The following is an 11735-nucleotide window of genomic DNA, read 5'->3' as shown; positions in this document are numbered from 1 at the left end:
GGGCCCCCCTTGGAGTCACCAGGAACAATGGCCACAAGCTGAGGGAGGATAGGTTTAGGTTAGATATTAGGAAGAACTACTTCACAGTAAGGGTGGCCAGAGCCTGGAATAGGCTTCCCAGAGAGGTGGTGCTCTCACCTTCCCTGGAAATCTTCAAGAGGAGACTGGATAGGCACCTGGCTGGGGTCTTATGACCCCTGCCACCCCCAGTGCTCCTTCCTGCCCATGGCAGGGGGTCGGACTAGGTGATCTGTCTAGGTCCCTTCCGACTCATTGATTCTATGATACTGTAACTGACTGTGGTTTTCAACATTTTTAGATCCAGGCACCCTTTGGAAAATGCCAGCTCTTGGCTTTCACTCCTTTTATTTCTCCAGAGTGAAAAATAGACCAATTATTTTGTTGCAGAGTATTCGGAAAAACCACAATAGGTTCCTGAATGCTTTTGACGTGATGGATGCCCGTTTGAAATCTCTGGGTTTATCTTCTCAGTGGTGTGTAGGTGCTTGCCCACGTAACAGTGGTAATATTGTGCATCAACTTTAGAAGGATCTTGCAGCATCCCAGTGTGCCATGGTACCCTGTTGAGAATCACTGGTATATGGTTACAAGGAATTTTGGCATCTTGTGGAAATAAGCGTTGCCGTGCTAATGTTCATCCACCTAACAGACTCCCCTAAAATAAATAGTGCATAGCTGTCAGCAGCTAGGGTCACATTCCGTTAATCCTGATGTATGTGTCAGTGATACCATGATAGAAAATAATTTACTTAGCAGACTGCTTTAGCTTATTGGATTAATATTTAACCGGACACAGTAAACTTAAGATCTAGTTACATTTTACACTAAAAAAGCTAGTGAATTTTAAACTGAGTTCCATGGTTTCTGGTACAATGCCTCTACTGAACCTCTCTGCTAACTTTGGTTTAACAGTCACATTTTCCTTTTTGGTTATGATCTGGCTCTTTCAGATTCTGCTGGTGAGGGACATTTCACACAGAGAAATGAAGTGACTATTTTACAGGGAAAATTGTAACTTTATGTACACCAGATTTTATTGAATGCTCTGAGTAAACCGCAAAGGCACATCTATCTCATTTAATTAACTTACAGATTTTTAAGCTAAAAGGTCCCTAGGATCATTTTATCTGCCCCTCCAGCATAACGGGGAGTATAGAATCTCACCCAGAAATATCTTTATCAGGATCATAACTTCTGTATGCAGTAGCAGGTCCAGGAGGGTGAAAAGGGGATTGCAGTGGATAGCTCATTGCACGCATCTCATCTGCTGAGTACTAGAGCTCTCAGCCATAAACAGGCAATGGAGGTGTGACCACCATCTTGCCTCCCCCCACCACTTCCCCCCAAGTTTGCCTCTATCTCAGAAAGACTTGTCAGTTTTCCAAGTATTGTGAAGTTGTTTCCTTTAGGAGACAGTCTGGATGCACTGGAAAAAAATGAACCACTTTCCTTGAACACTGTGGATATAAACTGCAGCACACAGGGGCTTTTTTTGCCCTATTTTCCATACCTACCTTCCCAGTGAATCCTGAGCCCAAGAGTTCTGTTAGTTTGGCAGCTCTTGTCTTGCTTGGTCAATGTTACGTGGTTCTAAAACAACAAAGACCCAAAAATGCCTACCCAGCAAGTACCAGCTCAGTCTCTGACGAAGGTGGCAGTGAACTGTATGCATGGGAGTAGAACCCATTCTTTCTGCTGGTAAAGTAATGCTATCTCTGTGGGTGAACACCTTCTGCTGCCACTTACCCACCAACAGACAGCCCCTTTGAACAGCTCATATGCAACATATCAATACAGTTGCTGGGGTGGATCTACACAGCAGAGGCAGGAGCTGCACAGTTGTGAATGTGGTCTGGCAGTTCCCCTACGGCAGTTGCTGTCTGCCGGTACAAGCCTTGTAATGGAGACAGGCCCTCAGTTTCTCTTGCCTTGTGGCCTCATGCACAGCTGCAACCAATGAACCCAGAAAAGTCCTGGCTCCCACTGCTTAGCTTTGCCCTGTAGCTGGATGCCATTGGAGAGCAGCCTTCTGTTTCAGATATAGCTACATCAAAGGGTATTGAATTGTTCCTTTTATTTAGCTTAAAATAAGGTTGTTATTAAGCCCATCAGTTTTAATGAGCTCTAATTGTCAATATATCAAAGGCCCCACCTGAGGGCAGCTATTAACACTTTCTGACAACAATATTCAGTCTTGCATAGACTTAAGGAGGTAAGAAATCTGTATTTCCCTAAGGGAGATGTTCCAGTGGGTAGCTACCTTTTGTTTTTAAAAAATTTACACCTTGTTTCTAGTCTGTATCCAGCTTCAGCATCCCACCACAGTACTCCATTATGTCTCCCCTCTCTCTTAGATTTAGGAGTCATCTGGTCAGAAATTCCTCCCTCACCAGTTAGTCTATAAGGTACATCTCTACCCTGCTTTCTTTCTAGCTTAAACTATCATAAACTACTCTCTCTACACACCCATACGACAGGACCTAGTCACCATTATTTATCTTTCTCTTGGGCAAACTCAGTAGAGTGGGGTATGCAAGTCTTTTGGTATAGGGTATATTTTCCAGATCTTAACTCTTGCACTTCTTTTCTGAACCCTTACAATTTTTCAAAATCCTTTTTGAAGTGGATGATCAGACTTGGGCATAGCAAGATCATTACTGAAAAACTAATACCTTTAAAGGTAATACTGACTCCCTGCTTGATTGTCTACTATGTATGCATCCCAGGGTTGTAGCAGCCTTCTTGGCTACCATGTCATGCTGAGAGCTTCTGTTCAGTTGGTTATTCACTACAACACACAAGTATTGTTGCATACTAGGATACATACCCCTATTAAGCTGGTTGGCTCGCTCCAGTACTTGGTTTGGGTCAGGCCTGCATGCTAGGTCTGGGGACGTGCTGGCTTCAGGGCCATGTACTGAGTCTAAGGACATGAGCTAGGTCCAGCTGCAGGCTACCTCCATACGCTGGCCCAATCCAGCATGTAGGGCTGTGTCATCCCACCATAAGGATATGTTTTTCTTGCATATAATACATACCCCAATTTTCACTAGTTAGCTCATGGCCCTAGACCCAGTACGTGGCCATTAAGCCAGCACCTGTTCCTAAAACTAGCATGTGGGCTGACCTAGTGTTTGGCCCCAGCGAAAAAGGTACAGGTTATGTGCAAGAAAATATGGTACATTGGAGAGGTGTCCCTGTTCCCAAGCAGCTCTGCAAGTGAACCAAACCAGTGGTTCTTAATGTTTTTTGTACCAGGACCTATTTGTAAACGTTGATGGCCATTTCTGACCCAGTGCCCCTCACTCTCGACCTGCTGTGCCCCCAGGCCCCAGCACCCCAGCGTGTGGAGCAAAGGGGAGGGTGTGGGGGGTACACGGCAGGCCCCAAACAGCCCCTCACAGGCTGGAACTCTGACAGCCTGTAAGGGAAAAGCCACAGTTTCCTATGTTTTTCTTCTTTAAAGGAGAATCTAGTTCGAAAATTTGTTGATCCATTTTCAAAGTTTGTTCACACCCTTTTATATTCTTGCAAACCACTTTTGGGTCAGTACCCATGGGTTAAGAAATGCTGAACCGAACAGTACTATTCATGCACTGTGGAACACCCTGAAGGGAATATGCCCACTTCACTTCTTTTGACTATATTCATAGAACATGCATGCAAACACATTCATAAATCCATCAGTTTTAGACATGACCAGAATAAGGAACCCACTTAAGAACAATGGAAGAGAGGCCTTTCTCAGACCATCGCAATGTACATGCTGTCGTTGTCTGAATTTTGGAAGATAAACTTAATAAAATCTACGAGTTACATATTATTTGTCCTTCCTGCCGTTGAAAGGCGTTGAGGCCACAGGAAGACATCTTCCTAAAGAGAAAACTGGTGCAAAGTTCTCTTTCAGCACATGGCTTTTCCTATCAGAAGCTGCTCCACCTGTTTATTGGCCTCAAGAGGGAGTGGGTGATCCAATATAAGTTGCTTCCCTCTCTAACTATGAAGATTTTTCATATTTACACAAAGGCTGAAACATTATTGATCAGGTTGAACATCTATCGCACTTATTTTCAGATATCACTTGGATGCACTGGATGGTTACTGAATCAAGGAACATCCAGATTCTGTTATGAAGTTTTATTTTCAGAATTAGAGATGAAAAGACATCTTTCAGGCATTGCTTTGAAGTACCCTAGGTTGCAGACTATAGGTTGGCAACCTATGGCCCGCAAACTATATCTGGCTCGCAGAGCCTTTGGATCCAGCCCTCGGAGCCATTACTTTGGCAGCTTTTGGCGGCAGGAGATTCTCCCTACACTGTATTGTACTACGGTGGCATGGGCTTTGGTGGAGGGGTGCTTTCACTGCATTGTGTTGTGCCATGCCATAGCTGGGCTGCAAGGAGAAGCAGCAGCAAATGACCAGGCCCTAGTACTCTATCTCTGACCCAAGCTGAGTCATTCCAGCCTTCTGCCAGAAAATATTGCCCACCCCTGCCCTAGAACAAAGTGAATACATTCTCAAATTCAAAATAAGTGCATTTTTTTCAATATACAGTGTAAAGCCTTCATAAGAATATACTGATACACAATCCCTTTCTGTCTTCCTATGAAAGCATGCACAAACAGACAAAAACTTCAGAGGTAATTGATTGTACCTCTTCACAGGCCTGCTGTACCAAAGTGAAAAGTAAATTCCAGTTGAGATTTCTAGGCCAAGGTTCCTGTGACACGTTCTATTTTGGGCACAATTAATATGTTAATTGTGCCAGAAATAGCAGCCTGCCACATGCTTATCAAATTTATGGTGCCATAAAATGGCAAAGCAACCACAAAGCTGCGTGCCTGCCTTTTTACCTTCTCAGGTGCCCATGGAAGCAGTACCTGGGGAGCGGGGAGCTCCTGGCTCAGCAGATGCCACTTCCACATGCATATGGGGCGCAAATGAGGAGGAGTGAACTTCCTGCTCCCCAGCTAAACATGCCTCCCTTTCCCAACTGGCTGGTGGCGGTTGTGCAGTTGGGGTTTGAGGAATTGTATTCCAGTTTACAGAATCATGTCACCTGTTGTGCAAGTCTGGCACAATAGCTGGGGCAATTGTTGGAGTGGGATGGTGAATTTTGTGTGTGGTCTGTGGAGATGTAGAAAAAGAAAGGCAGTTGCTGAAAGGCTGCTCTGAAAATATTAATTTCACATTTACTGGGAATCAATTCAGGGATTCTTTTCTTGACCATGTTCTTGTACTCATGCAGATTTTGTTTTCCCTCCTTTGCAGTGGATGTGTAATTGCTTTTGCTGCTGGCAGGGTTTAATGTGCTCTTGCACAAGCATGTTAGAGAAGCATTTGAAAGTGCTGTTTCTGTGGAGTTGTCTGAAGCCAGCTGAGCCAGAGGCTGTATTAGCCCACTGCTAGCTCACATTCCTTACTGGTGATGATGATACAGTGGGAGTGCCTTTTCCTGGCAAAGGAGATGAGTAACAGCATTTCCATTTGAACTACTAAAGAGAGAAAGTTAACTTTAGAAGGGGAAGGAGCTTTGCTTTCCTGCCCGTTATGTTGCACTTTAGGAAGCCAAGGAGTGGGGAAGGGTCAAGGGGTGTGTGGTAAGTGAAAATACTGTCACATTTTTTCTCTAACATTTAGAGAACAAATGCTCATGGCTTTGATCACTCTTCCCTGTCTGTACCCCAGCAAACTGGTATCTCCTCGTATTCTCCAAGGGAGAGAGGTTTGCTGCGCTTCTTCATTTAAAATCCTGTTCACATAGCTACTTTAATCTGCTTTAAAAGTAAATTATGAGGGAACAAAATTGTTCATGTATTTTATACAATAAAAAAGATCTAAAATTTGGGTTCTTTTGCTTATTCTTTTTGCTCCCAAAAACAATCCCCACCTACTTGCACATACACTTTTTGGCTTGACTTTTACGTAACTCCTGACTTTCCTTTTACTGCTGAAGGACTTGGAAGGTACTTAGAGGACTGGATTGGAGAATCACCGTAGACTAAATCTTCTACTGTTCCCAGCCTTTAAGTGATGAGAAGTGTTGAAAGTAAGGTCTTGTCAGTAGTGGTCCTGCTGCTGTAAGAGTGTCTGCTTTAAATTTTTCAGTTAGCATACTTTTATTCCCCTTTGGTGGGACATAATTAAAGTATCTTGAATTTTAATTATCATTAATCGTAATTGATTTAATTGAATGATACCTGCATTTCAGAGATCTTTCAAATACTGCCTGCCGTCCAGCTAACAAGAAATAGTCACCTAACATTTCCAGCATTAAAAAAGGCTAGGAAAAATTATTTAGAAAAACCTTAGAGCCTTTTTTTTCATCACAGCTGTGGAAGTGTCTACAATGTTAGCTTGTATCCAGAGTGTGCAAATTTTAAATATTAATTAGGCAACATTGGAGAAATACAGAGTGGGAAAACTGGGAAATTGATCATTATCTGATGATCTAATACTGCTACATGTTCAGTGGATTGTTTTATATCTAACTCTGGTCAACAGTTCAAAAATGCTGTTTATTACTTTATAGTCAGTATGCAAATAGAGGATGTTAGTGTTGTTGCTGTATTCACCTGTTTCCTCTGAGCATTTTACTCAGGGCTCTTCAACTTGGTTTTCTGATGGAGCGAGGGGTAACCTTTTCCATCACCAGCTTTTTCATTATGCAAGGAGTTCATGCCTTCATCACACATTTGAGTACCATGTAGAAGCTATTACATACACTGCACTTAGCAGATGTTACACAGTTTTTGCTTTTTTAATAGTCTTCCACATCACATTTCAGAGGAGAGATCAACTTTTCCTTGCCCTTGACTTTGTGCTCAAGCTACTTCTCGCCTTTGACTCTGCAGCCAGTCCGGTCAGAGTTTGGTGTCTATCTGAAGCTTCTCAGTTCAGTCTCCTAGACTTAAGTGAAAATATTTCTCATTTAATTTGCAAAGAGGGGGGGAAATCACAAAATAAAAAACAGGCAGAGAGAACTCAGATTGCCTTATTAAAAATCTCGCTAGATGGGCAAGAAGTTTATATTTCAGAATATTAAACTATTAGCTATGATGCATTAGAAAGAAGTTCTAATAGTCCAATCCTGAACCCCAAGGTGATGCAAAGGTTCAGTGTCCCAGAAAGGTATCACAGTGGACAAAGTAGTCATTTTGAAATCAAAACCCTTTCATCTTCTGGCTTGTTACTTCACTATGGAAGCTCAGTTAACATGTGGCATGACATCATTGCCCAGTCTTGCATGCCTTTGACCAGACAGAGATTTTCCTGTTTAAAAAGCAACTTTGGTTAGCTCAAATCATCTCTTTACCCACATAAATGTACATAAATATGAGTGTGTTAACTCTGTAAGCATTCTCTTTCTCTGATGTAAATACTTTATATCATCTGGCCACAACTTTTTCAAAATTTTAATTGTACAGCCTCCTCTAATACTTTCATATTCAGAAATGATGCTTACTTTCACTTAACATTTTCCCGTTCTTGGGTTAACCAGTCTTACACATCATTTATATAATATATATAACACTTATTTAGGGAATACATGATTACCATGCAAAGGGTAATAGGCTCTTTATGTATGCCATAACTTAGGACCTAGAAACCGGTTGGTTAAAAAGCATCCTATAAATTGTTTAAGTATAAAATCATCAGTTTATATGCATCACTTGAAATTCATAGCATGTAACTGCCCTCCAGTCCACCAAGAGGAGAGAGCAAGTATAGAGTTTTGAGAAGCTAGGGAGGTCAGAATGCTGAAATGGTTTGGAGTTTGGTTGGATCAAGGTATTTGTCAGGAACTATGACCATAGTGAACACAGGACCATTGTTGTAAAGACATGTTAAATCAGTTTGCTGTTTCAGAGCCTCAAACAGTCCATTTTGCTCTTCTCCGTTCAATGTTTTCTTACTTACAAAATATTTCCAGCCCAGGGACATGGTTAAATCGTGGGTCAGTCCTGTCTATGCTGTGCTGTTGAAGTGCATCTGGGGTCTTCTGAGTCTTCCACGGCTTGTGGGTTAGTGGTGAGATTATAATTTGAGTTGGGAACTTTGTCATGCTCTACAAAGCTTCATGTACAATTACAGTATTATGCAAATAAACTGAACAAGCAATAATTTTTGTCTTTGTTTTTCACAGTGTCTTTGAAGATGAAAGTGTGAAACTGCGGCAGATGAAACTAGCAAATCAGGTACATAAATAGGAAATGCAGAGCTTGCAAGAGCAGGCACAGAAGAATGAGCACATGCCATTGTAAACTTCCTTTTTCAGCCCTATTTTATGTTATGAGCCTAGTTTTACCACCTCTTTATTCTGCCACAGGAGGAAATGCAAGTTTTTGCACTTTTTTAGTCTTCCCCTTGTATTTCCTCCTTAATAGGCCCAATTTCCTCTTGCGCTGTGGTTTTTGCAGGCTTCATACCAGAACTAAGTGGGTATAAAATATCAGCATTTCACTGATATAATTGACTACACAAGGTGCAGAGCAAAAGTCTGGGGACTTGTGAACCTTTTCATCTCTTACAGTGTGTGCAGCCATGTGTGAAGTAAGACAAGGAGGGACATGAGGATGTGAGAGAAAATGTGATAAATGGGATTTGAATAAGGGATAATGACAAATTAGAACTAATGTTGTAATTTTTCTGGTAAGGATTTCCTGGGGTTTGTTGTTGATTTGAAAGTCAGCCTTGCTTTGGTTTTGGGGCTTGATTTCTTTGATATGTTTGTGCCTCATGCAGGAGCTGCTTTATTCATTTCACTGGGACTCAGTCCTTGCAAAACAGAATGATTCAAAATGGAGGGGGTAATTCATCCCCCAGGAAGGAATTATCTGGTTTAAACATCAAAGCAGGAAGAAATATGTTCTCTAAATCAAAGGAAGAGCTGCTTAATCTCACTGTCAAGACAGCTCTCCAGCCTATTGTTACTTTCTGTCTCTAAATACAAACTATTTTGGATTTAGCATTTAGCAGAAGTTACAGGAATAGTATCTCTTTTCAAATAGCAGAGAAACTGCTTACTGATCCTGCCTAAAGCATGGGGTTGGATTAGATAACCTGTGGAGGTCCCTTCCAGCCCTACTTCTCTGTGACTCTGAATTCCCAGATCAGCATACCCTTTAAGTCAGTGAGGGCCAACCTTTTTGGCAGGGTTGCCACAAATTAGCTTTGCACCCTCACCAAGTTCCACTCTAGTCCCTTTCCTCTGCCTGATCTTCTGCTCTGCTTTCCGTTTCCTACCCTATCTTCTGCTGTGCTACCTTCCTGCTCCCTGTTCTGTCATGTATTACACAGAGACTGCCCATACCACCCCTTCTTTCTGTCAATGAGAGAAACCACATGAGAAAAAGCAAATTAGCTGGATCTTTTTTCTTAAATTAATCAGCCATAAAATAGCATGTGGTCCTTTGACACTAGATTCCAGACTTAAGATTATAGAAGAATGGGGCAGTTATAACTCTGGGGTTCTACTCCAGGATTTTGTAGACTCAGAACTGGATGGCTGTACCCAGAAGATGATTAGCAAAACTCCTAAGGGAAAGAAACTTAACACTGTCTTTTTAAAATTAAAAAAATAGAGCTCTAGATGCTTAGCAGTGCTGGAAGTTGAATCTTTTCATTAGAATTATATATTTTATGGACAAAATAGGGTTGGAAGGGATCTCAGGAGTCAATTTAGTCCCAATGCCCCTGCTCAAGGCAGGTTGATTCCTGTCTAAAACATTCCAGACAAATGTTCATCTAACTTGCACCTAAAAACTTCCAGTAACAGAGATTTCACATCTTTTCTAAGTAATCTGTTCCAGTGCTTAACAACCCACATATTTAGACATTTCTTTCTAATATCTAACTTAAATCTTTTTTGTTGCAATTTAAGCCCATTAGTCCTCATCTTGCTTCCAGTGGACACAGAGAACAATTGATTACCGTTGTCTTGATAAGAACTCTTCATGTATTTGATGATGCTTATCAAATCTCCCTTAGTCTTCTCTTTTCTGGGCTAATTAGTTCCAATTCTTCCAATCTTTCCTTATCTCATGTTTTCTAGAACAGTTTTTGTTGCTCTCTTGTGGACTTTTTTCCAGTTTTCACTCATCTTTCTTGAGGCACTGTGCCTGAAACTGGACACAGTCCTTCCGGGGAGGCCTTTCCCAATCCTGATTAGATTGGAAGAATCACTTCCCATAACATGCATATACCATTCATTTTAATATGCTAACTGGTCATGTCTTTGCTTTATATTTATGGATTTGAATTGTCTCTTTATAAATGTAGCATTTTTTGCACTTGCTGTTACTGAATTAAATCTTTTTTGTTCCAGCCCGTTTTTTCCAGTTTATCAAGGTAATTTTAAATCATAACCCTGTCCTCTGAAGTGTCTGCTTTGTATCTTCCCCGAGCATATTAAGTGCATACTCAATTCCGTGCTCTAAGTCCTTAATGAAGGTATTGGACAGTACTGGACCTGGGACAGATACTTGGGAAGCTCCAGTTAATACATCTTTCCAGTTAGACATTGAGCAGTTGATAACACTCTTTCTGAGCCTGGTTATCCACCAGTAATGTGACTTCAGAGTAGTGTCATCTAGTTTATATTTCCTTAGCTTGCTTACAAGAATGTCATAACTGTTAAAAGCCTTTCTGAAGTTGAGGTGTTTTGCATCTATTGCTCTCTTCCTGCCCATAATTCGTATCACCTTGTTATAGAAGGAATCCAGGCTGGTTAAGTGGTGTGACTTGTTCTTGCTGAATCCATGTTGGCTTTTCTTTGTTTTCCTCCTGGTGCTTATAAAATTATTATTTTATATGCTCAATTTCCTTCTGAGTACTGAAGTTAGACTGACTTGTTCGTAATTCTCAAGGTCCATCTTTTTCCCATTTTTAAAGACAAGCACTATATTTACCCTTTTCAGTCTTTTGGGGCTTCACTTGATCTCATGAGTTCTTTGCCAGTGTCTCAGCAGCTAAAATGAATCTCATTAGGCCCTTATGACCTGAAAACACGTAACTTATCTAACTTGTTCGTTCCTTACTCTGTACTGAATGTCTACCCCTTGTCCTTGAAGGGAACTCTGTACGTTATCTGATAGTTGACATTTTGTAATGAATTAAAAGAGACATTGAACATTTCAACCTTCACCACATCATGCACTACTAGCTTCCTCTCCACATGCAACAAGGGACATACAGTTGCCTTGGTTTTCTCCATACTTCTAATTAATTTATAAAAAGCTTTTTTGTTGCCTTTCTTACCCCTTGTTAGGTGTAACTCAATTTGTGCCTTGGCCTTTCTGATATTGTTTATACATATCCATGCTATACTCGTATAATAATCCTTAATAACATGGCCAAGGGTCTATTTTAAGTTTAAAGTAATTAAAAAGCACATGACTTACTGAAGAAGATTCCTTGTTATATTTTCTATCCTTCTTTCAGTTTGGGATCACAGGAAAGTAGGGTTGGAAGTGGAAGGGACCTCAGTAGCTCTGCTTTCCTTTTGGCATGCTTTTATACCTTTAATGCAGGGGTTGGCAATGTTTTTGGGCAGAGTGCCAAAAACACCCACAACCTTGACTTGTAAGATGTTGGCATGCCAGCGGCAGACAGCAGAAGAGCTGCAAGGGGTCCAGTCCTTGTTGTGGTAGCACAGCCCTGGCCCTTGCCCCGAGGTGTGCATGCCAAGCAAAATGCCTTCACGTGCCACA

General features: G+C 41.3%; 1 protein-coding gene across 2 annotated transcripts in view; it reads left to right on the top strand.

Moving 5' to 3' along the window:
• The window catches only part of TULP3 (tubby like protein 3), a 64021-nt gene that overhangs the window by 13452 nt on the left and 38834 nt on the right, over positions 1-11735 (top strand). For both annotated transcript variants that reach the window (XM_019516033.1, XM_019516032.1), the window contains exon 2: positions 8171-8222. In XM_019516033.1, coding sequence (XP_019371578.1) covers positions 8171-8222 — 52 coding nt within the window. The remainder of the gene's footprint in view (positions 1-8170; positions 8223-11735) is intronic.

The sequence above is a fragment of the Gavialis gangeticus genome, unplaced genomic scaffold, assembly GCF_001723915.1.
Source record: "Gavialis gangeticus isolate Ggan-Ray unplaced genomic scaffold, GavGan_comp1, whole genome shotgun sequence".
Taxonomy (NCBI): domain Eukaryota; kingdom Metazoa; phylum Chordata; order Crocodylia; family Gavialidae; genus Gavialis; species Gavialis gangeticus.
The sequence above is the reverse complement of the archived record's forward strand: the minus strand, read 5'-3'. Positions and strand labels throughout refer to the sequence as shown.